General features: G+C 40.0%; 3 protein-coding genes and 1 pseudogene across 3 annotated transcripts; all 4 read right to left on the bottom strand.

The window, feature by feature from the left end:
* Positions 1–278: 278 nt before the first annotated feature.
* On the bottom strand, positions 279–3,138 carry LOC130168057 (extracellular calcium-sensing receptor-like). Its single transcript, XM_056374636.1, has 5 exons — positions 2,869–3,138; positions 1,897–2,709; positions 1,587–1,814; positions 1,313–1,439; positions 279–1,198 (listed from the first exon to the last, which is right to left on the bottom strand). Exons 1-5 carry the CDS (start codon positions 3,121–3,123, stop codon positions 279–281), a joined length of 2,343 nt encoding a protein of 780 aa, XP_056230611.1. The 5' UTR covers positions 3,124–3,138.
* Positions 3,139–5,565: 2,427 nt separating this feature from the next.
* On the bottom strand, positions 5,566–9,321 carry LOC130168048 (extracellular calcium-sensing receptor-like). Its single transcript, XM_056374628.1, has 6 exons — positions 9,128–9,321; positions 8,695–8,992; positions 7,759–8,553; positions 7,362–7,589; positions 7,071–7,194; positions 5,566–6,479 (listed from the first exon to the last, which is right to left on the bottom strand). The coding sequence occupies exons 1-6, from the start codon at positions 9,157–9,159 to the stop codon at positions 5,566–5,568; spliced, it is 2,391 nt and encodes a 796-aa protein (XP_056230603.1). The 5' UTR covers positions 9,160–9,321.
* A 4,716-nt stretch (positions 9,322–14,037) lies between these two features.
* Positions 14,038–17,597, bottom strand: LOC130168049 (extracellular calcium-sensing receptor-like). Its single transcript, XM_056374629.1, has 6 exons — positions 17,551–17,597; positions 17,037–17,334; positions 16,101–16,895; positions 15,704–15,931; positions 15,453–15,576; positions 14,038–14,951 (listed from the first exon to the last, which is right to left on the bottom strand). Exons 1-6 carry the CDS (start codon positions 17,580–17,582, stop codon positions 14,038–14,040), a joined length of 2,391 nt encoding a protein of 796 aa, XP_056230604.1. The 5' UTR covers positions 17,583–17,597.
* Positions 17,598–19,324: 1,727 nt separating this feature from the next.
* On the bottom strand, positions 19,325–22,988 carry LOC130168046 (extracellular calcium-sensing receptor-like; annotated as a pseudogene).
* Between the last annotated feature and the right edge of the window lie 89 nt (positions 22,989–23,077).

Below are 23,077 nucleotides of genomic sequence, written 5' to 3'. Positions count from 1 at the left end.
GCTGTTAGTGCCGGTGGCTTTCTATATCACTTTCATGATATAGGGAATTATTTTACTCATTGTTATAGTGTCAGAATATGTAGGCTATATATGAACAATTTTCTCAGAATTTCTAACTCTGACTTTAGATGCAGTATAAATGTCTGAATAATAACAGAACCATTTGAATATGTTTAAAGATTTATTCAACAAAACAAATAATAATAGCACAGATTTGGTCACATGAAGAACACTGCAGCAATAGAGAAAGAATTACTTTAAAAATGAACTAAGAATGTTTAATGATGTATATCATTATTAAATGTCTTTCCCATTATGTGTTTCTTAGTGTTCTGCTCAGGCCTAAACAGAATTATAAAGCATTTTGGCATGAAAATGCAGAAGAGCAGCCCATAGCTGGAGGCCAGAATAGCAAATATCTCCACAGCCACAGTGAACTTCCCAGGAGAGCTGACATACGCTGGGATGAAGGTGATCCAGACTGCACAGAATATCAACATGCTGAAGGTGATGAATTTGGCTTCATTGAAATTATCAGGCAGCTTTCGAGCCAGAAAAGCAAGGATGAAGCATAGCACAGCCAGGAGTCCTATATACCCCAACACAGCCCAGAAGCCTACAGCTGAGCCAAGATCACATTCTAAGATAATTCTATCCTGATAGAGCAACAGATTTTTGAAGGGAAATGGCGGGCTAATTGTCAGCCAAAGAATACAAATTAAAACCTGTATGAGAGTGAAAGCCAGAACACTGAGTCTCTGCTGTGCAGGCCCAAACCACTTCATTACATTACTGCCTGGAAGTGTAGCCCTGAAGGCCATTAACACTACTATAGTTTTCCCCAGAACACAAGAGATACAGAGGACAAAGGTGATGCCGAACGCAGTGTGTCGCAGCATGCAGGACCACTCAGAGGGCCGGCCGATGAAGGTCAGAGAACACAGGAAACACAGGGTCAAGGAGAAGAGCAGCAGGAAGCTCAGCTCAGAGTTGTTGGCTCGTACTAGTGGGGTTTCTTTGTGGCAGTAGAAGACTAGTGTTGTGATCATAGTCACAAAAACTCCCAGCAATGAAAATAATGCTAAAAGCATCCCCAGGATTTCATCATATACCAAGAATTCTATTGCTTTGGGGATGCAGGCATCTCTTTGGCTGTTGGACCAGTATTCAGGTGGACATTTCATACAGTGTATTGAATCTGCAAAATGAAAAACAATATAGAGAAATGTGATTATTAAATGGATGTTAAACTGCATGCACTGGTTTTCTGTTTTCAAACAGCAGACTAAATACTGGCATTCTGTCTATTTACCTGTTAAATTACTGATCTCGCCTGCTGGACAGGGTATGCAATCATAACAGCAGACTGGCCTTCCTTTCTGGAGGACCTTATGAGTTCCTTGCAAACAGCTCTCACTGCAGACTGACACAGGCACCTCCTACATAATTCATAAACACAATTCGTATACAATTTGTACTATATGTAAAGTTTAATACACATCAGAAATATAAAACCCAACATTCACATTAAGCAGTTTTCAATAAATCAGTGAACAGTTAAGTCTAGACTTCGGTCTCTGCCTTACCTCAGTCAGCCCATTTCCCCAGACAACTGGGATGTTATTCATTATAAACTGATGACTCTCTGGAAAAGAGGCATCATAAATGCCAACTGTTATTCCATCCATTGTTCCTTTGTTGGTCATTTGTAAATTAACAAGTTCATATCTTGCTGGTGAGTCTCCATTTTTGTCAAAATAGACTCTCTCCCCTTCCCCAGTGGTGAAATTCACAGTGCTGAGATATTGCAGAACCTAGTTAGGAAGTTGTACAGAGATTAAATGACAGATTCCTGCTTGTCACACTCACTGTCACACTTGACTGATGGTTCCTCACCTGCCATGGTTGAATGTGTTTGATATCAGCACAGCCCCCGGTTGAAAAGGGCCCTTTACCATCCTCACATTTGATCAGGTTGTCAAGAGCATGAGCCACTGCATAAACTGACTTGTACACATTGTTAGTGAATCTCAGCTCAGACACATCAGTGAACTGTGATTCAACATTTTGTAAGCTCTCAAAACCGCTGCAAGGCTTTCTTTGTGTGTTTGCAGTTTCATTCAGAGAGCAGTCGAACGTGTTTTCCCAGAAATCTCTGACAAACTGACTGTCAGGGAACTGTGAGGGGAGGAGCTCCCTCAGGTGCTCCTCCAGCCCGGGGATCTGAGCCCGGCTGACAGTGAAGCCTAGTGAACCCACCAGGATGCTGTGTCCCTCGCTGTCAGTCAGAGAGTGATCTGTGATCCAGGCATCACTGCCAACCCACTGCAGTCCTGTAACATTCTGTTTGTACAGTGCTGTTGAGAGCAACTTAATTTCTCTGTGAGACATAAAAGCCAAGATAACTTTGGAGGTGCCATGCTTAATGATCTCTATTATTCTCTGTAGTCTATCAGGTGGATCTGATGATGAAAATGCTTCAGAATACTCAATGCACACTCCATTTTCTTGTGCACCTTGGACAAATGCAGCTACGCCATTGAGGCCGTATTTATTATTTACAGCTATAGCCCCAATCCAGGTCCAACCAAAGTGCCTGACCAGCTTTGCCAAGGCTTTGCTCTGGTAGTAGTCACTGGGAATCGTTCTGAAGAAAGTGGGATACTCTTTCTTGTTGCTCAGACAGGCACAGGTGGCAAAATGGCTAATCTGCAATGAAATATACAAACAGTCAAGCATAATCACCTTTAAATTCATCCAATAGTAATGATTTTTCAGAACAGAGTAATATACTGTAAGTATATGAGGCCAACACAATAATAAATAACACCTCACACTAACTTCATTTGCTTTTCTTCTTTTACTTACCACAGGTATATGAAACCTTCCAACAACCTGTTCAAATGCAATAGTTGGTCTTGATCCTGAATGTCCCAAGATGGTTTGTACTGTCTCAGCTTTAGTGCAGTTGTCATCTCTGATTTCTCCTTTTAGTCCACTCACCAATGCCAGTGCCGCTCTCAGTATGTCCATAGTTCCACAGTTATCATAAATCTTGTAGCCAAGTTTAACATTAGGCAGCATTTCAGGATTATTGTTGATCTCATTTATGGCAAAGATCATTGTTTGAGCAAATTTGAATTCTCTTAAGATGAAGCTGGAGTGGTGACAGATAGTGTGAAATAATATATAAGTGGGTTAATGTCTCAAATTCAGTACATAATACACATAGACACATAAACCATTTAAAACATACATACTTTTTGCACTTTCGTACTTCTGGAACTGACTGAAATGTGTTAGTTACATAATCCTGCCCTGTGCGAAATGAAAAAATGCCTCCAATAACAAGATCGCCATCCTGGGCCAGTTCAGGTGGTTGTGCTGAGCCTTGCAGTCGACACACAGAGTCTCCCTTCCCTATTAGCAGAACCGAGAACAGCAGTCTCAACAAAGGCATAGCTCTGCTCTTCAGGCCAAGCCAACACACTGTAAATCTCATGGCAGGTCTTTATACACCTTCAACAACAAGGAGGGGTTGAACTCAACCCTTGGGAGATTAAACCAAACAAGTAGCCAAAGATGTTTTTGTTCATGAAAACATACGTTTTTATTGCTTGTTCACATTTCATACACTGTGTTAAATAGTGTGATATATATATATATACACACACACATACACACACATACAAGCCTGAAATTATTCATACCCCTGGCAAAGGGGTATGAACTTTGTTACTTAAAGTTACTTTTATTCAACCACCAAGTTTTTTTTTGACCGGAAATGACCCAGGCTTCTCCCAAAAGATAATAAGACAATGTACAATAGGCATCATTATGTAAAAAAAAAATATATATATATATAAATATATATTTCTCAGCTTTTATTTACATTTGAACAAAAAGTGGCATGTCCAAAATTATTCATACCCTTCTCAATAATCAATAGAAAAGCCTTTATTGGCTATTACAGCAATCAAACGCTTCCTATAATTGCTGACTGGCTTTTTGCATGTCACCACTGGTATCTTTGCCCATTCATCTTTAGCGATGAGCTCCAACTCTTTCAGGTTGGAGGGTCTCCTTGGCATCACCCTAATCTTTAGCTCGCTCCACAGATTCTCAATTGGATTCAAGTCAGGACTCTGTCTGGGCCAATGCAAAACATTAATGTTTTTGTCCACCAACCATTTCTTCACCACTTTTGCTGTGTGTTTTGGGTCATTGTCGTGCTGAAATGTCCACTGGTGCCCAAGGCCAAGTGTCTCTGCAGACCGCCTGATTTTGTTTTTGAGAATCTTGATGTATTGCTCTTTTTTCATGGTGCTGTTTACTGTGATTAGGTTCCCTGGTGCATTGGCTGAAAAACACCCCCAAAGCATTAGGTTCCCACCACCATGTTTGACAGTGGAGATGGTGTTCTTAGGGTTGAAGGCTTCTCCTTTTCTACGCCAAATGAAGGATACATCATTGTGGCCAAACAATTCAATTTTTGTTTCATCTGACCATAAAACAGAAGACCAGAAGTTTTCTTCTTTTTCCAGATGATCATTTGCAAAGGCCAAGCGGGCTTTTGTGTGCCTTATCTGGAGAAGTGGCATCCTCCTTGGTCTGCGTCCGTGGAACCCAGCAGTGTGCAGTGTCCGTTGGACCATTTGCCTTGAGACTTTGCCACCATGAGCCCAGATTCACCAGAACGGCCTTGGTGGTGAGCCTTGGATTCTTCTTCACCTTTCTCACCATCCTCCTGGCCAGCACAGGTTTCACTTTTGGCTTCTGACCACATCCTCTGAGATTTTCCACAGTGCAGAACGTCTTGTATTTTTTAATAATACTTTGCACTGTAGCCACTGGAACTTGAAAACATTTAGATATGGCCTTATAGCCCTTTCCTGACTTGTGAGCAGCCACAATGCGCAGCCGCAGGTCCTCAGTGAGCTCCTTTGTCTTAGCCATGACTGTCCACAAACCAACTGCAGAGAGCTGCAGTTTTTCACCTGTTAAGTTGATTAAAACAGCTGTTCCCAATGAATCAGGGTAATTAGTATGCTTTAGAACAGCTTGGACTATTTGGAATGGTATAGAACTTTGGATTTTCCCATAGACTGTGACAGTTTGAAAAGGGTATGAATAATTTTGGACATGCCACTTTTTGTTCAAATGTAAATAAAAGCTGAGAAATATTTTTTTCCACAATGATTCCTCTTGTAGATCGTCTTATTATCTTCTGGGAGAAGCCTGTGTCATTTGCTGGTTGAATAAAAGTAACTTTAAGTCTAAATTTGCCAGGGGTATGAATAATTTCGGGTTTGACTGTATATATATATATATATATATATATATATATATACTATATATATTGGTTGATATGATAGTGTAAAATTCTGTCACCCCCATGTGCTATGTCCCTAATTAAATGATAAACAGTAGAACATATTACAGAGATATAATACAAATCTTCATTAAAATGAATGTAAGTGTCTACTTGACAGTCAGGTCAACAAATTATTATGTAAAAATTATAATGGCATTGGAATGTCTTTGCCACCATATTAGTTAAACTTTTCAGAATGATTTTGGTGCCACTTTCCCCATCATATTCTTTTTTGTATTCTTCTCTGGCTTCAGTAAGATAATGTAACATTTTGGAATAAAAATACAAATGAGAAGTCCAAAACTAGAGGCCAGAATAGCAAATATTTCCACAGCAACACTGAACTTCCCAGGAGAGCTGACATACGCTGGAATAAAAGTGATCCAGACTGCGCAGAATATCAACATGCTGAAGGTGATAAACTTGGCTTCATTAAAGTTATCAGGCAGTTTCCGAGCCAGAAAAGCAAGAAAAAAACATAACATGGCCAGAAGTCCTATGTAACCAAGTACAGCCCAAAAGCCTACAGCTGAGCCCAGAGCGCACTCTAAGATGATTTTGTCCTTGAAATCCTTAAAATTCTTCAATGGAAAAGGAGGAGAAATTGTTAACCACAAGATACATATAACAACCTGTATGAGAGTGAAAGCCAGAACACTGAGTCTCTGCTGTGCAGGCCCAAACCACTTCATCACATTACTGCCTGGAAGTGTAGCTCTGAAGGCCATTAACACTACTATAGTTTTCCCCAGAACACAAGAGATACAGAGGACAAAGGTGATACCGAACGCAGTGTGTCGCAGCATGCAGGACCACTCAGACGGCCGGCCGATGAAGGTCAGAGAACACAGGAAACACAGGGTCAAGGAGAAGAGCAGCAGGAAGCTCAGCTCAGAGTTGTTGGCTCTCACAATAGGACTTTTCCTGTATCTGAAAAAAACGAATGCCACAACAGCAGTCATACATGTTCCAAACAGGGATGCTGCAGTGAGCAATGCTCCCATAATTTCTTCATATGATAGAAACTCTGCCTCTTTCTTTATGCAGGCATCTCTTCTTTCATTTGACCAGAACTCTGGGTGGCATCGCACACAGGTGATAGAATCTGAAAAGTAATTTTAAAGCAGGTATTAGTCTAGAGTAGATTTATTTCTTTCCTTGTTACTTATTTATTTTTACATCTATTCTATGCATATTATACAATACATGCAGTGCTGATGGATGATAGATGGATAACTGTATGACAGCTCCATGGCATGATCATCGATGATCCAGTCATAAGCATAAAATCAAAACTTAATTTATTAGAAAGTGTATTTTACAAATAGTATTGTATTTTTCCAAAGTACAATTTTAAAGCTCATAGTACCATAAATACAATTCTATTCACTCTGCGTACATTTGAATATATCTGTATTTGTATGTGTATGTTTGATAGATGTTGAATACATTTGTCTTTTGTCTTTTTATTTTGTCTTTATGCTGAATCTTGTCCATGCATAGACGACAGACACTACATGATTACCAGATAATAAATAGATGACTGCATGCTCAAATACAACTACAAATAGCATCACTGCAATATTACTTTAAGAGGGTACACAATTCTTAAAATTAGTATGTGAACATGACAATGTGTAGAATTTTCTTTTCTGTCACATTCAGTAGCAAAGCCTTCCATTAAACATTACTAGACCTGTAATGTTGCTTATTTCTCCCTCTGCACATCTTATACAGTCATAGCAGCAGACAGGCTTTCCTTTCTGGAGAACCTTGCGAGTTCCTGCGGGACATTTCTCACTGCAAACTGACACAGGCACCTGCATACACAAAACAAGTATGAGAAATGTAAGTGAAAACTGTACTGGTATTCATCAAGTTGTTGCCTTTGCAAAACTCTATTATCAATTTTGAAGCACTGAAACCAAATATGATACATTAACAATTATTCTCTAATTTAAAGTACAGTGATGACATAGTAACTTACCTGTTTTGAGTTCTGTGCCCAAATTAAAGACTTATTTTGCAGATTCAGCTGTTTGTCTGCAGGTAAAGATGCATCATGAAGACCAACTGTGACAAAGTTAACAATGCCATTTTCTGCTGGCTGCCAGTTTATAATTTCATACTTTGCTGCTGGGTCTCCATACTTATTGAAGTAAACCTCATCTCCTTCCTTTGTGTTGAACTGAATGTTTTTTATACGCTGTAAAATCTAAGAAGACGGGTATTAATTTGGTTAATTATCTGACAAACGTCTAGTAGGCCTGTTGGCCCAACAGCATGATAGACAGACTGCAACACTCATTTTTAAAAACATTGGAACTGTTTCTCTTCTGACCTAATGTAAAAACTAGAATTCAAATATTTAGTGTTGAACTCACCATGAACGGATCTAGCTTCACCTTGTTGTTACATGTTTCATTACAGCCAAGAATACTATGAAGTGCGTGGGCCACAGCATACACTCCTTTGTAGACATTGTTGAATATAGGCATGAGTGACATATCAGTGAAGCTGTTATGCACTCCAGTCAGATCCTCATGTCCAGTACATTCTCTCTGATTCCCTGCTGATGACTTTGACTGCTTGAACTTACAACTGAATAACGTCTCCCAGAACTCTGTAAATATTTCATTACTGGATGAATTGAGTGGTTTCACATCGAGTATGAACTCTCTCATGCCGCTGACATGTGCTTGGGGGATGGAGAGGCCTATGGCACCATCCAGAATGTGATGCTTATCCATTTCTGCAATTTGGGAATCAAAGATCCAGCTCTCACTACCTACCCACTGGTACCCAGTCATGTTGTAGTTGGACAACTCATGTATTAGCACATCCATGTCCATGTGGGAGAGGAAAGCAACAATCACCTTGGAGGTGGAAGCTTTGATAATATCAATTATCTTTTGTATTTTCTTTGGTGGATCTGTTCTAAAGAAAGACACTGAGTACTCCAGACAGATGCCCAGCTGCTGTGCTGTTTCTGTGAATGTAGCCATGCCATTATTACCATAATCATCATTGGTTCTAATGGCTCCAACCCAAGTCCAACCAAAGTGCTTGACCAACTGGGCCAGGGCTCTGCTCTGATAGTAGTCACTGGGTATTGTTCTGAGGAAGGATGGGTACTTGGTTTTGTCACTGAGACAAGCACAGGTGGCAAAGTGGCTGATCTAAAAGAAAAAAGAAATCACCTCCCAAGATAAAAATGTAAAACATAAAATATTCACACAACATTATTTTCTCTGAGCAGCTGGTAGAATTACTGAATACAAATGTTTAACAAATATAAGCTATTCACCAAACCTACCCACCATTGGGATATGAAAAGGTCCGATGACAGTAGCTATTGCCATGCAGGGAGAGGAAGAGGTTTCTCCCATAATGGCCAGCACTTGTGCAGGTCTGGTACATGGTGCATCAGAGGGTGCAGATTCAATTTCATTGCCATTGGCCAAGGCCAGTGCGACCCTCACACTTCTGGCAATGGAACCACAAGTATCGTACATTTTGTAGCCCAGAGAGATGCCAGGCAGTAGGTCTGTGCTGTTATTAATCTCCTCAATGGCAAAAATCATAGCCTGGGCAAACTGGAACTCTCTGAAATTCAAACTTGATAATGACAGTTTTTAACAGCTGTACTCGTAATAGCAGAAATAGAAACAATATCACAATAAATGAAAGCATCGTTATTAATGCACATAATGGGGAATGTTTCTCATTTCTCATTAATTTCATTAAATTTACCTGGTGCATTCAAGTGGCAATGGTTCGTGCATGTAGGTATCCTGTCTGTCTTTCCAGCTGCTGTGGAAAGAGAAGATTCCCCCCAATATAATGTTCCCATCCTTCGACAGCTGAGGGTTCTCAGGATCCCCTCTCTGCCTGCACACCAACTCCTCAGCCTGGGAGAAAATCGCCACCAACACCAGCTGTAAAAACGCCCAACCTTGTTCTGACCACCGCTGTGTGGACATCATACTGTCGGAGAGAAGTAAACTAGAGGGTGGCATCACATGTACCCTAATGTAAATCAAAAGCTTGCACTGGTATTTATACATTTTGGTACAGCATATAAAAAACAACTGATGAGTGATATTTCACCTCTGTGGACCTTGAAGTTGGGGCGAGAGGAGGGAGGTGCCCAAACAGAAAGAGTTTTGGGTTGCTGCCTATCTTAAGTATGTTTGGTGTGTGTGTGTGTGTGTTATGAGACAAAAATATTCAGTTATGCCGCACATTTTTTTTTTCGATTTTTAATGATCATTTTTACATTTTGAAGATGCAGTTTACATTTGAATTAATATTTACATTTTAAACAGTGAAAATAATGTGGGACAAAGGTTACTGTAAGTAAAATTTTAAAAAAAATTGCCTTTAAACATGTTCTGTGAAATTCCCACAAATTTACAATAATTGGTTCAGTACAAATCGGTAAAAAATATAATCATGTTAAGCCTGCACTTAATGTTTTTTGGCCATCTGGGGGCAGCACCACATGCTGTAAACATATTATGATCTCCTTAAGTTGATATGTTGGTCTAGTTAGCAAACAGTTGCTTATACATTCATTTGACATAGAGTGATATTAGCATTGATTTGGAGTCGTGTTTGTGTCCCACTAGTGAATGCAAATGTAAAACTCATGAAAGACAAAGAGAAAATAATTTAAGTTAAATCCAAAATATATTCTTAACAGGAGGAGTAGATGTTAGCATTTCAGCCCCAGCAAAAGGTTGATCACCATGGGAAGCAGTCCTCTGAATTAGGTGCTTCCAGTATGAGGGAAACCTATCCCAAAAATAGAAGGTATACGATTTCTGACTGTGCATAAACCAACAGGGGGAGGAAAAGAGCATAAAGTGAGGGCAACATTCATCAAGAGGATAAACATTTGTATAATGCATCGGAGGGGAAATTAATTAAAGTTCCTCTCCAGAGATGTTTTAAAGTATGCAAAAATACTCTGTTATGGTTAATATTTTGTTTAACATTGGAAAACTGGAGCTAAACCCACATCTGTGCTTACTTCCTCATTGAGAGATTCTGAATCAGGTATTTGCTCTTCCCAATTGGACTGCTGTTCCAGAACCGCTGTTCTGGCTGATGAGTTTACTTTTACTCATAAGTCTACATTCCCATCAAAGTCACCAAGCACCAACACCATAAACATGGCAAAAAAACCAAGGCACAAGAACATAAGCCAAATAGAATGTCACTACTGACACATAAAAGGTCATATTATCCATGAATGCGTAGTTTTATTGAAAAAAGATCAGAAATCGAAAACTGTAGCTTTGCTGGGAGGTCCCCTGATTGATAAAACTTTGCTTCCAGATTGTGAATCTGTAGAGGACGAAGTGCCAGATGAGTTTAAGCCTTTTATATTAGAAGGATTTGTGTCTCTACCAGGAGACACTGCTAGCAAGCAACCAGTGACAATACTGCGAGACACAGCAGCATTGCAATCCATCTTGCTGAAGGGTGTGTTACCCTTAACCTAGGAAATGGAGAGTGATAATAGCGCTCTAAGGCAGGGAGTGGAGATGAGTTGGTTTACAGAACCATAACTAACTATAAGAGGGGTGGTGTTTTCATGAGAAAATTGCAACCCCGTGCCCTGGCGGAAGGTGCCAGGTCAACAGTATCTCAAATAGTGGTCCCAATAACACTTCATTTGGAAATTAGAGCAACTTAGAGCATGCAGGGAATATGGCTCATCAGGAGTTTAGCCCTGCGAGAGCTATCGTTTGAAATCAAGCATGTGAAAGGGAAGGACAATTTAGTAGCTTGAAGCTAGAAGTTTCTTTTTTGTTTATGTTTTTTGTGCCTGTCAAAAGTTAATTTACTTTGTGCTGTAATGATTCATTTTTGTGACTTAGTGATTTTGAGTTCGAAAGAAAACAGTGAAAAATGTATTTGAAATTTGTTTGACTGTCACCCAGTGTGGGTACTGGCTATTTAAGTTGATGTTTTGGACATTTATGGTTTTGGGGCCTGTTCAAGCATCTTGATCCATTAGGTTGATGTGAGCAACATTTACTTTTGTTTATAATATAGTGGGAGTTTCTTTTGTGTCATACCAACAAATCTGTTATACAGTTTTGTTATCTTTTAAGGGGGGAGGTGTCATGGCTATAGAGATCATATGGAGATCAGAATTTAGGTCACAGGTTCCCCAGCTAATCAGGAGCAATGGGATGCACCTGGGATCTCCCTCAGCTGGTGGCAATTAGCTGAGGAGGTTTTATAAGGAGGTTTGGTTTCCTTGTTCATTTGGGTTTTTTTTTTGTTTTGTTTTGTTTGTTTTGCTGTCAGAGAGGTAACACCTTCAGTTGGGTCTCTGAGTTTTGTGTTGGTCTTGCCTCTTCTAAGAATTTCTCATTTGGCCATTTTTATTTACCCCCTTCTCTGTGACTTCCTCTAAATTTTGGTTTATGTCCAATCTTCTGTTATCCTTTTGATAGATTTAGTGGGTGATGGTTGGGAACTATATGGCGGGGTTGACAGGATTGGTTCCTTAGGTAGACTCTACAATGAATTAACTTATGGCTGCATGAATCTGTTTTTATGAGACTCATTAGTTCACTGCAGTTCCAAGGTGGAAATACACATTCATGACATTGACTGCTTATTTGTCATGTACTACATAAAAAAACACCATATATACATGTTAACAAGATTAAAAACTTGATTTTCATTGGAGGGGTTCTTTAAGAATTAGATTAAAAATAAGATTAAGATTAAAAAGGAGTTTGATGAAATCGAGTGGTATTTAGGAAATCAGAGCTAACAGCATGGTGACTGACAGTGGTACCTGTACCAAAGGTTGTCTGTCCTTACGTATGTATGGTACATCCCATTCTCAATAATGCATTAAGGGATTTTCCTCAAATTAGGCAGATAAGTTCACTTGGACTCAAATATGAAGTGATTAGATTTTGGTGGTCAAAGGTCAAGGTCACAGTGACCTCAAAAAACACTGTTTTGGCCTTGTGAATGTGGTATATCTGTAACACATTAAGGGAATTTCATAACATTTGGCACAAATGTTCACTTGGACCCAAGGACAAATTGACTAGATTTTGTTTTTTAAAGGTGAACATCACAGTGACCACAAAAAATGAATTCGGTCTTGTGAACACGGTTATCTCAGCTACTCGAGGCAATCCTCTCAACTTTGGCACAAATGCTTTCCTTTTGACTCAATGAACTGATTTTAGAGTTCAGTGGTCAAAGGTCAAGGTTACAGTAACCTCACAAAACCTGCGTGGTGGTGCCATGGTTTACCTACTACGGAGAAACACGTGTGTGTTCACACTGGCTGCATGTCTGCTGTGTTGCTGCTACTGCCAGCTCTATCTTTCTACGTAGAGTTTGCAGGTTACTGGAATGATAAATTTCTTTTCATTATAAATTCATTTCTGAATTATTTCAGACAAAAAACACCACTAAAGTGCCACTGTCTCCACATGCAGCTGCTAAAATCGTTAAATATATATTTATATCTTTTCATGTCTGACACATTCAGATTCAACCTAGACATTGACAACTACAGTGAAAGGTGTCAGTTTTTAAGTAATGTTGCTGCTATGATGTCAATGACTATCAACAGGTCTTTTCTGTCTATATCTGCTGGGAGGTGCGCACCACGCTTAAAGGAAAAAAAAAGTGACATGCCGAATCCCTATATAAAGTGACGCAGGCGTGAGGCCATGCGTGTCTGTTCAAACCCATTAACATGTACTCTGATGGAAAAACCAAGACATTCTGCAGCCGCCCCACACACACACACACACACACACACACACACACACACACACACACACCCTGCATCCAGTGTGTTCCTGGCCTTAAGATGTCCAACCATGACGCAGCTGATGCTTGGAACTATGGACACACGTTCCAAATTCGAGTGAAAGCTGACACCCCATTTGCTTGACTTCACTTGTGTCCAGCAATGACGAAGCAAAAGCTTATTATTTATTGTATGATACTTTTTAGTATTGCAACCCACAAAACAGCACTGCGGTCAATTGATGAGGTGCAGATGTTTCTCCGTTTGGTATCCTTTTGATATCCTCCATTGCTCATGTATGTCGTGTTGAAGATGACGTCATGATAGCTTTGTGGATTGTCACCATAGAAACGACGCTGCATTGAGGGGGTACTATCTGCAGTGGAAAAAAGAACCAAAAATGAGTAGTCAAGTAGGGTGGAGTTGACTAGGTATCACACAGTGGAAAAGCGCTGTAAATTTCATGGCAGGGTATTGGACACCTTCAACAGCAAGGAGGGGTATCGGAGACAAAACCAAACAAGCTGCAGATGTTGTTGTCCTTGAAAACGTAGATTTTATTGTTTGATCACATTTTATCAACTCTATTTTGTTATGAAGGCAGTAAGAAATCAGGTATTAGGTGGGTGCATTTATTCATTATATATATATTGGTTTATATAATTGTGTATTATCTTGTGTTGAATGTCCATATGCTATATCACAAAATGAATGATAGTAGGAAAAATTAGCGGTACAATACAGTGGTACAGTCTTCTTTAAAATGAATGTAAGTGTCTGCTTGACCGTCAGGTCAACTAATTATGTAAAAATTATAATTGCATTGGCATGCATTTGCCACCACATTATTATTTTAACTTCAGAATGATTTTGGTGCCACCTTCCCCATCATATTCTTTTTTGTATTCTTCTCTGGCTTCAGTAAGATAATGTAACATTTTGGAATAAAAATACAAGTGAGAAGTCCAAAACTAGAGGCCAGAATAGCAAATATTTCCACAGCAACACTGAACTTCCCAGGAGAGCTGACATACGCTGGAATAAAAGTGATCCAGACTGCGCAGAATATCAACATGCTGAAGGTGATAAACTTGGCTTCATTAAAGTTATCAGGCAGTTTCCGAGCCAGAAAAGCAAGAAAAAAACATAACATGGCCAGAAGTCCTATGTAACCAAGTACAGCCCAAAAGCCTACAGCTGAGCCCAGAGCGCACTCTAAGATGATTTTGTCCTTGAAATCCTTAAAATTCTTCAATGGAAAAGGAGGAGAAATTGTTAACCACAAGATACATATAACAACCTGTATGAGAGTGAAAGCCAGAACACTGAGTCTCTGCTGTGCAGGCCCAAACCACTTCATCACATTACTGCCTGGAAGTGTAGCTCTGAAGGCCATTAACACTACTATAGTTTTCCCCAGAACACAAGAGATACAGAGGACAAAGGTGATACCGAACGCAGTGTGTCGCAGCATGCAGGACCACTCAGACGGCCGGCCGATGAAGGTCAGAGAACACAGGAAACACAGGGTCAAGGAGAAGAGCAGCAGGAAGCTCAGCTCAGAGTTGTTGGCTCTGACAATAGGAGTTTTCCTGTATCTGAAAAAAACGAATGCCACAACAGCAGTCATACATGTTCCAAACAGGGATGCTGCAGTGAGCAATGCTCCCATAATTTCTTCATATGATAGAAACTCTGCCTCTTTCTTTATGCAGGCATCTCTTCTTTCATTTGACCAGAATTCTGGGTGGCATCGCACACAGGTGATAGAATCTGAAAAGTAGAATATTAAAGCAGATTTCAGACTTGCTGAGTAGATTTGTTTTTTTCCTTTTTTGCATCTATTCTATAGATATTATACATACACACTACATGACTACCTGATAATAGACGTATAATTGTAAGACAGCAACATAGTATGATCATTGATTCAGTCACAAGCGTGAGATCTAAACTTTATAATTTATTAAATAGGTTAATTGATATGCATTATTGTGTTGCTAAGTTTTTCAATGTAGAATTTTAATGCTCTTAGTACGATAAATATTCACCATCCATACATTTGGATACATCTGTATCTGTATATGTATGTTTGGTGCTGATGATATTAGAAATATTTTAATGAAAATACCAAACACTAAGTACATATTTCCCAGCGGCAGGTTCCCTGCTTTGGAAATTTAGAAAATAATTTCATACGATTGGCATGTGATCAAGATAATTTAGGTTTGCAGCACAATGAAATGCAAAGCTGTACACTAAACATTACTAGACCTGTAATGTTGCTTATTTCTCCCTCTGCACATCTTATACAGTCATAGCAGCAGACAGGCTTTCCTTTCTGGAGAACCTTGCGAGTTCCTGCGGGACATTTCTCACTGCAAACTGACACAGGCACCTGCAATACACAAAACAACATGAGAAATGCAAATGAAAACTGTACTCGTATTCACCTTAACAAGCAGTAAAGCCAAACATTGTTAATTACTTATACTATTAATAATCACAGTTACATGGTAACTTACCTGTTTTGAGTTCTGTGCCCAAATTAAAGACTTATTTTGCAGATTCAGCTGTTTGTCTGCAGGTAAAGATGCATCATGAAGACCAACTGTGACAAAGTTAACAATGCCATTTTCTGCTGGCTGCCAGTTTATAATTTCATACTTTGCTGCTGGGTCTCCATCCTCATTGAAGTAAACCTCATCTCCTTCCTTTGTTTTGAATTGAATGTTTTTTATACGCTGTAAAATCTAAGAAGACGGGTATTCATTTGGTTAATTATCTGACAAACGTCTAGTAGGCCTGTTGGCCCAACAGCATGATAGACAGACTGCAACACTCATTTTTAAAAACATTAGAACTTTTTCTCTTGTGACCTAATGTAAAAACTAAAATTTAAGTATTTAGTGTTGAACTCACCATGAACGGATCTAGCTTCACCTTGTTGTTACATGTTTCATTACAGCCAAGAATACTATGAAGTGCGTGGGCCACAGCATACACTCCTTTGTAGACATTGTTGAATATAGGCATGAGTGACATATCAGTGAAGCTGTTATGCACTCCAGTCAGATCCTCATGTCCAGTACATTCTCTCTGATTCCCTGCTGATGACTTTGACTGCTTGAACTTACAGCTGAATAACGTCTCCCAGAACTCTGTAAACATTTCATTACTGGATGAATTGAGTGGTTTCACATCGAGTATGAACTCTCTCATGCCGCTGACATGTGCTTTGGGAATGGAGAGGCCTATGGCACCATCCAGAATGTGATGCTTATCCATTTCTGCAGTTTGGGAATCAAAGATCCAGCCCTCACTACCTACCCACTGGTACCCAGTCATGTTGTAGTTGGACAACTCGTGTATTAGCACATCCATGTCCATGTGGGAGAGGAAAGCAACAATCACCTTGGAGGTGGAAGCTTTGATAATATCAATTATCTTTTGTATTTTGTCTGGTGGATCTGTTCTAAAGAAAGACACTGAGTACTCCAGACAGATGCCCAGCTGCTGTGCTGTTTCTGTGAATGTAGCCATGCCATTATTACCATAATCATCATTGGTTCTAATGGCTCCAACCCAAGTCCAACCAAAGTGCTTGACCAACTGGGCCAGGGCTCTGCTCTGATAGTAGTCACTGGGTATTGTTCTGAGGAAGGATGGGTACTTGGTTTTGTCACTGAGACAAGCACAGGTGGCAAAGTGGCTGATCTAAAAGAAAAAAGAAATCACCTCCCAAGATAAAAATGTAAAACATAAAATATTCACACATTATTTTTCTCTGAGCAGCTGGTAGAATTACACAATACAAATGTTTAACAAATATATAAACTATTCACCAAACCTACCCACCATTGGGATATGAAAAGGTCCGATGACAGTAGCTATTGCCATGCAGGGAGAGGAAGAGGTTTCTCCCATAATGGCCTGCACTTGTGCAGGTCTGGTACATGGTGCATCAGAGGGTGCAGATTCAATTTCATTGCCATTGGCCAAGGCCAGTGCGACCCTCACACTTCTGGCAATGGAGCCACAAGCATCATACATTTTGTAGCCCAGAGAGATGCCAGGCAGTAGGTCTGTGCTGTTATTAATCTCCTCAATGGCAAAAAGCATAGCCTGGGCAAACTGGAACCCTCTGAAATTCAAACTAAATGCAAACAGTTATAATTATTTCTTGTTGAGGCACTTGAAATAGAAACAATAGCACAGTAAATGAACGCATTTGTTGATACTAATGCACACTACATGAAGTATTTCTCACTTTAATACTCAGTTTGATCACCTATTTTGTGAATGTTTTATATCTGTACCAATTTTCTCTTAGATATTTTTAATCTAAATATCTGTCTGCAGTATAATTTACCTGCTGCATTCCAGTGGCAATGGTTCATGCATGTAGGTATCCTGTCTGTCTTTCCAGCTGCTGTGGAAAGAAAAGATTCCCCCCAGCATAATGTCCCCATAGTTAGATAGCTGAGGGTTCTCAGGATCCCCTCTCTGCCTGCACACCAACTCCTCAGCCTGAGAGAAAGACGCCACCAACAGCAGCTGTAAAAATGCCCAACCTTGTTCTGGCCATCTCTGTGTGGATGTCATTCTGCCTGAGAGAACTAAACCACTGGGTGGCATCACATGTACCTTAATGTAAATCAGAAGCTTGCACTGGTATTTATATATTTTGGAACAGCATAAAAAAATTATAGAACATATTTGATCTCTGTGGACCTTGAAGTTGGGGCAAGTGAAGGGAGGTGCCCAAACAGAGTTTGTCTATACTTTATTTTAAATTTCTTAGTGCGTGATATCAGACAAGAATATTGAAATGTGCCATAGAAAGATGTGATTTATAATTGAATTCATACTGGCACTTAACAGATTGAAAAATGGACGAAGATTAAAAGAGTAGGCTCAACAGGTTCACGGAAAATTAAACAGTACAGTTACAGGTTCAGAACAATAACTCTTACTAAACCTGCATCAAATTAATTTTTTGGCAACTTGGGACAAGCAACACGCTGTAAACATAACATTATCACCCACTAAAGTTGATAATTGCTTATGTTAGCTTAATTACACATCGAGCCGAGACGTCCAATAGTCAGTCTCTTTTTTTATCTCTGTTTTGGACTCCACCATCTACTGAGAAAAATATCTGGCTTTATAGCTGCAACACTTTCCTATATTCACTAGCTAGTTGCTAACCTTGTCTGTCTGATATTTCATGGAGGTCCTCTCTCTCCAAATATGTCAGTTCCTTAACAGGACACTTATTGCTTACTGCTTATTGTTTTTCAACCTATAGCTGTGCACAGAGTAGGTTAGTGCTCCTTGTTTCTCCTTTGAGAATCCCTTCAGCGCACTTTTTATATTTTATGCACAATTAATGTAAGGGTGAACATATCTAATCAGCTTCTGGTTATTTATAGCATGTAGAGCAATGACAGTTCACGCCCCCCTGCATCTCATGGGCTCTGTCATTTAAATACTTTTTGATCCATTTAACACCGAGGTCAAGAAGTTTTCCAATCATGCAGTGCATAAAATATGTATGAAAATGTATTCTTGACATTGCCATATCAAAGTGTTCGGTAAGGTTAAAACAAGATAACACATGTTGGCATATAAATATTTAACAAAAACACATCCATCTATTACGAGCCTCTCATTGAGAATAGGAGAGACGTTTGAATGAATTCATTTATGGTTTATGCTGTATATAGAACATATCCGAGACTGTGTGTATGAGCACAGTTTATACTATAACTGATACACATAGAAGCCCAACTGGCTTGACCCCAACAGGCACTGTGTAATTAATCAGCAAAACTGACATGCATGAGCCAACAACGTATGAAAACTCCGTCATCATATGCTCCACTGTATGTCATTACCTTATGGTTCAAGAGACTAGAGTGATAGACTGGGCTGAAGGAATTCAATCATTTTCATATTTAATTAGGAGTTTGTGCCTTCCTGACACTGAAATAATCCTGTCTCTTTAATGTGTACTGCCTTCTCATGTCTTTATATCGTTTACTGAAGTGCATATGTACCGTGTCTGTACTAAGGGGTTAATAAATATATATCTTTTTAATGTCTGTGACAAAAACTACACAAAAAAGGGTTCACCTTTTAATAACATTTGAATTTTATTTCACGTTCATTAATACATATTAACAAATGCAAATATTTATTTGTTTAAATTTCTCCCTCCCCCAAAAAGAAAAATATATAGCTAATCAACTTACATGACAGACAGCTGCCACATTCCAGGTGTTGTTTGTTCATGTATGCAATATTTAGCTTATGAGAATAATTTCCATGTCATCTCGACTGTTGAGATACAGACACTGTAAGAATATCTGTGTAAAGCTCTAAATTGATTTTTCATTCAAGCTAGAGACTCAGCCTTTTTACTTCTTGAATAATTTAGTGTAGTTACACTATGTTTAGTTTAGCTATGTATCAACTAAGATAAGAAGAGACATAGAAAGATTATAACATTCAATCTATTGTTGTGATGTGACAAACTCAAAGGGCTCTCGATGTCACTTTACCCATCAAATGTTTCTTTGTATTGTTTTCAGGTTTTAATAAAATTATGTAGCACTTGGGCAAAAAAATACAAAACAGCATTCCATAACTGGAGGCCAGAATAGCAAATATCTCCACAGCTACAGTGAACTTCCCAGGAGAGCTGACATATGCTGGGATAAAGGTGATCCAGACTGCACAGAATATCAACATGCTGAAGGTGATAAATTTAGCTTCATTGAAATTGTCAGGCAGCTTTCGAGCCAGAAAAGCGAGCACAAAACATAACATAGCTAAGAGCCCTATGTATCCCAACACAGCCCAGAAGCCTACAGCTGAGCCTAAAGCACACTCGAGTATAATCTTCTCCTTATAGTGGCTCATATTTTTGAAGGGAAATGGAGGGTTGATTGTCAGCCAAAGTATACAAATTAAAACCTGTATGAAAGTGAAAGCCAGAACGCTGAGTCTCTGCTGTGCAGGCCCAAACCACTTCATCATATTACTGCCTGGAAGTGTAGCTCTGAAGGCCATCAACACCACTATAGTTTTCCCAAGAATACAAGAGATACAGAGGACAAAGGTGATACCGAACGCAGTGTGTCGCAGCATGCAGGACCACTCAGAGGGCCGGCCGATGAAGGTCAGAGAACACAGGAAACACAGGGTCAAGGAGAAGAGCAGCAGGAAGCTCAGCTCAGAGTTGTTGGCCCTGACAATAGGAGTTTGTCGGTAGTGGAAAAATATCAGGGCTATAGTCATTGCCAGGCAGGCACCAAAGACAGAGAAGGTGACCAACAGTATGCCCATCAGTTCCCTGAAGGTGAGGAACTCAATGGCTTTCAAGTCACAGCTGTTCCTCTCTTCGTTGGACTTGTACTCAGGGGGACATTTGTCACATTTCACTGCATCTGAAAACATAAATATGTTTAGGCTGTACAGCACACACATCTTCAGATACATCATTAAAGTGCTGGCAGTGATTTTGCCCAGCAAAAATACGGTAAATGCAAGAGTAACAGCTAGGAATCCTGCTGTCTCACTTGTGCTGTTGCTGAACTCCCCGTCAGCACAGGTGATGCAATCAAAACAGCAGATGGGTTTGCCCTTAACAAAGGCCCGACGGGTCCCAGGCAGACAGCTCTCACTGCAAATGGACCTCGGCACCTGCATCACAATGACAGCATTAAAAAAAAAAAACTTTCATAACTTCACTTCTAGACTCATAAGTGTCACACAACTGTTTATAGTGAATGAAAAATGATAACCCAAAATAAAATAATTTTTTTTTTTTTAAATCATCAATACATTAACTTACGTCGAGATTCTCGCCTGCCCAGATGGCTTTCACGTCCGCTTTCATCTCAAACTGCTGGCCCTCAGGCTGGGAGGCATCATAGTAACCAATGGTCTCAAAGAGTATGTAACCTGTCTCATCCATCTGCCAGTTTACCAGTGCATAACGTGCCACAGGGTCACCCAACTCATCAAAGAACACATTTTCACCAATCTTCGTGGTGAAATTGACCTGGGTCAGATAATGCAGCACCTGCAGAGAAACAGTGATGTTGTTTTACTGCATCATTATTAGCATGCTCAGTGGTTTTTATGTCGGAACATTGCATGCTGTGTTTACCTGCCATGGTTGGATATTTTCCCTATCAGCACAAGTGTTGTTCTCAAAAGGCCCCTGTCCATCTTTGCAAGTAAATAGCATGTGCAGTGCATGACCTACAGCGTATGTGGCCTTGTAAACATTATTCAGCAGACTGGCATCTGAAACATCTGTGAAGCGTGTGCTTGTGTCCCGCAGAGACTCCCTCCCAGTGCAGGCTGTGACTGATCCCTGAGTGTGAGTCTCTGCTTGGGGAGTCAGGGTGCAGCTGAACACCATCTCCCACAACTCCACCAATCCCCGGTCACCTGGTGTCGTGGAGGGCCTGCTGTTAGCCAGAAACTCCTGCAGTCCAGGGATGTAAGCATTGAGTGCTGCAAAGCCCACTGCCCCCTGGACCACAGCATAGTTTACTGAAGAGGCAATATAGCGATAAGTGATCCAGCCCTCACTGCCCACCCACTGCAGGCCTGTCACATTTTGAGCATGGAGCTCTTTGATAAGGATGTCAAGGTCTGTGCCATCAGCAAAAGCCACTATTACTTTAGAGGTAGATTTCTTTATAATGTTCACCACCTCTAAGAACCACTTTCTTGGGTCAGTCCTATAAATAGCCACTGAGTACTCAACACAAACGCCTTCCTTTTCAGCTGCTTCCAGGAAAGTGGCCATGCCACCGTTCCCATAGTCACTGTTAGTTCTAATAGCCCCTACCCATGTCCAGCCAAAGTGTTTCACCAGTTTTGCCAATGCTTTGCTCTGGTAAAGGTCACTAGGTATGGTTCTGAAGAAAGAAGGATAGTCTCTTCTGTTACTAAGACATGCACAAGTAGCTGAATGACTGATCTGAAACACAAGTAATGGAGAGAAATGGCACATTTTCATCGCGTTTCTGCAGTTCATTAAGGCAAGGATGTCTTCAATACCTGATATAAACCACACATTATAAAGCATTTTCACATATTAATACTTCTCATTAAACAACACATTCATTTGACATTTCATGTGTGTGAATGTGCATGCCCTTAGCACTCACCACAGGTATATGGAAGGGTCCCATGGTGCGTGCAATACCTATTGTAGAGGTGGATGTGGTTTCCCCTATGACAGCATGCACACTGGAGAGTTTGTTACAGCTGCCTTCCCCGCTCTCATACCTATTCATCAGGTTTAGCGATGCCCTGATGGACAGAGGGATACTGGGGCAGGAGTCAAAGATCCGGTAGCCCAGTGTGACTCCTGGCAGCAGCTCTGAGCTGTTGTTGATCTCCTCTATAGCAAACATCATAGTGTATGCATACTGGAGCTCTCCTGGGTCCAGTCTGGAAAAAGGAGAGGAGAAGAACAAATTGTACAATTTGTGAAAAGTAAAAAGTGTGAAACCTAAATGAGAACACAAGGATTTACACAAACAACACATACTGCAATTAGATTTACAAGTACAATTACATTGCTTTTCTTACCCTTCACACTGGATTGTTCCTGGGTTACCTTGTAGAGCTGGATTGACACTGACTGGGTTCTGATGGAAGGAGAAAATGCCTCCAATGTTGATGTCTCCCTCCATAGAAAACTGAGACAGTTCTTTTGTGCCATATGTTTGACACACAGGCCTCCCTCCTCTGACAGCCAGAAGGGAAATAAGCAATAGATCTGCTATCAGCAGCATGATTGTTCACCTCAGTATTTACCACCCAAGGCCCATAGATAAAATCACCCTAGTCTGAACCATTTTATAGGG

Source organism: Seriola aureovittata, chromosome 4, assembly GCF_021018895.1.
Source record: "Seriola aureovittata isolate HTS-2021-v1 ecotype China chromosome 4, ASM2101889v1, whole genome shotgun sequence".
In the NCBI taxonomy this organism is placed as follows: Eukaryota; Metazoa; Chordata; class Actinopteri; order Carangiformes; family Carangidae; genus Seriola; species Seriola aureovittata.
The sequence above is the reverse complement of the archived record's forward strand: the minus strand, read 5'-3'. Positions and strand labels throughout refer to the sequence as shown.

What these genes read in the sequence shown, in the direction of transcription:
- LOC130168048 (XM_056374628.1), bottom strand. Translation starts at nt 9,159, where the DNA reads ATGCACGAACCATTGCCACTTGAATGCACCAG. An exon ending in GACCTTTTCATATCCCAATG is followed by an intron (nt 8,554 to 8,694) that starts GTGGGTAGGTTT and finishes TTTTTCTTTTAG; the next exon opens with ATCAGCCACTTTGCCACCTG. An exon ending in AGAAATAAGCAACATTACAG is followed by an intron (nt 6,480 to 7,070) that starts GTCTAGTAATGT and finishes ATTACTTTTCAG; the next exon opens with ATTCTATCACCTGTGTGCGA.
- LOC130168049 (XM_056374629.1), bottom strand. Translation starts at nt 17,582, where the DNA reads ATGCATGAACCATTGCCACTGGAATGCAGCAG. An exon ending in TGAAGCTAGATCCGTTCATG is followed by an intron (nt 15,932 to 16,100) that starts GTGAGTTCAACA and finishes CCGTCTTCTTAG; the next exon opens with ATTTTACAGCGTATAAAAAA. An exon ending in GGGCACAGAACTCAAAACAG is followed by an intron (nt 15,577 to 15,703) that starts GTAAGTTACCAT and finishes TGTGTATTGCAG; the next exon opens with GTGCCTGTGTCAGTTTGCAG.
- LOC130168057 (XM_056374636.1), bottom strand. Translation starts at nt 3,123, where the DNA reads ATGATCTTTGCCATAAATGAGATCAACAATAATCCTGAAATGCTGCCT. An exon ending in GAAGGTTTCATATACCTGTG is followed by an intron (nt 2,710 to 2,868) that starts GTAAGTAAAAGA and finishes ATTTCATTGCAG; the next exon opens with ATTAGCCATTTTGCCACCTG. An exon ending in CGAGATCAGTAATTTAACAG is followed by an intron (nt 1,199 to 1,312) that starts GTAAATAGACAG and finishes TTCATTTTGCAG; the next exon opens with ATTCAATACACTGTATGAAA.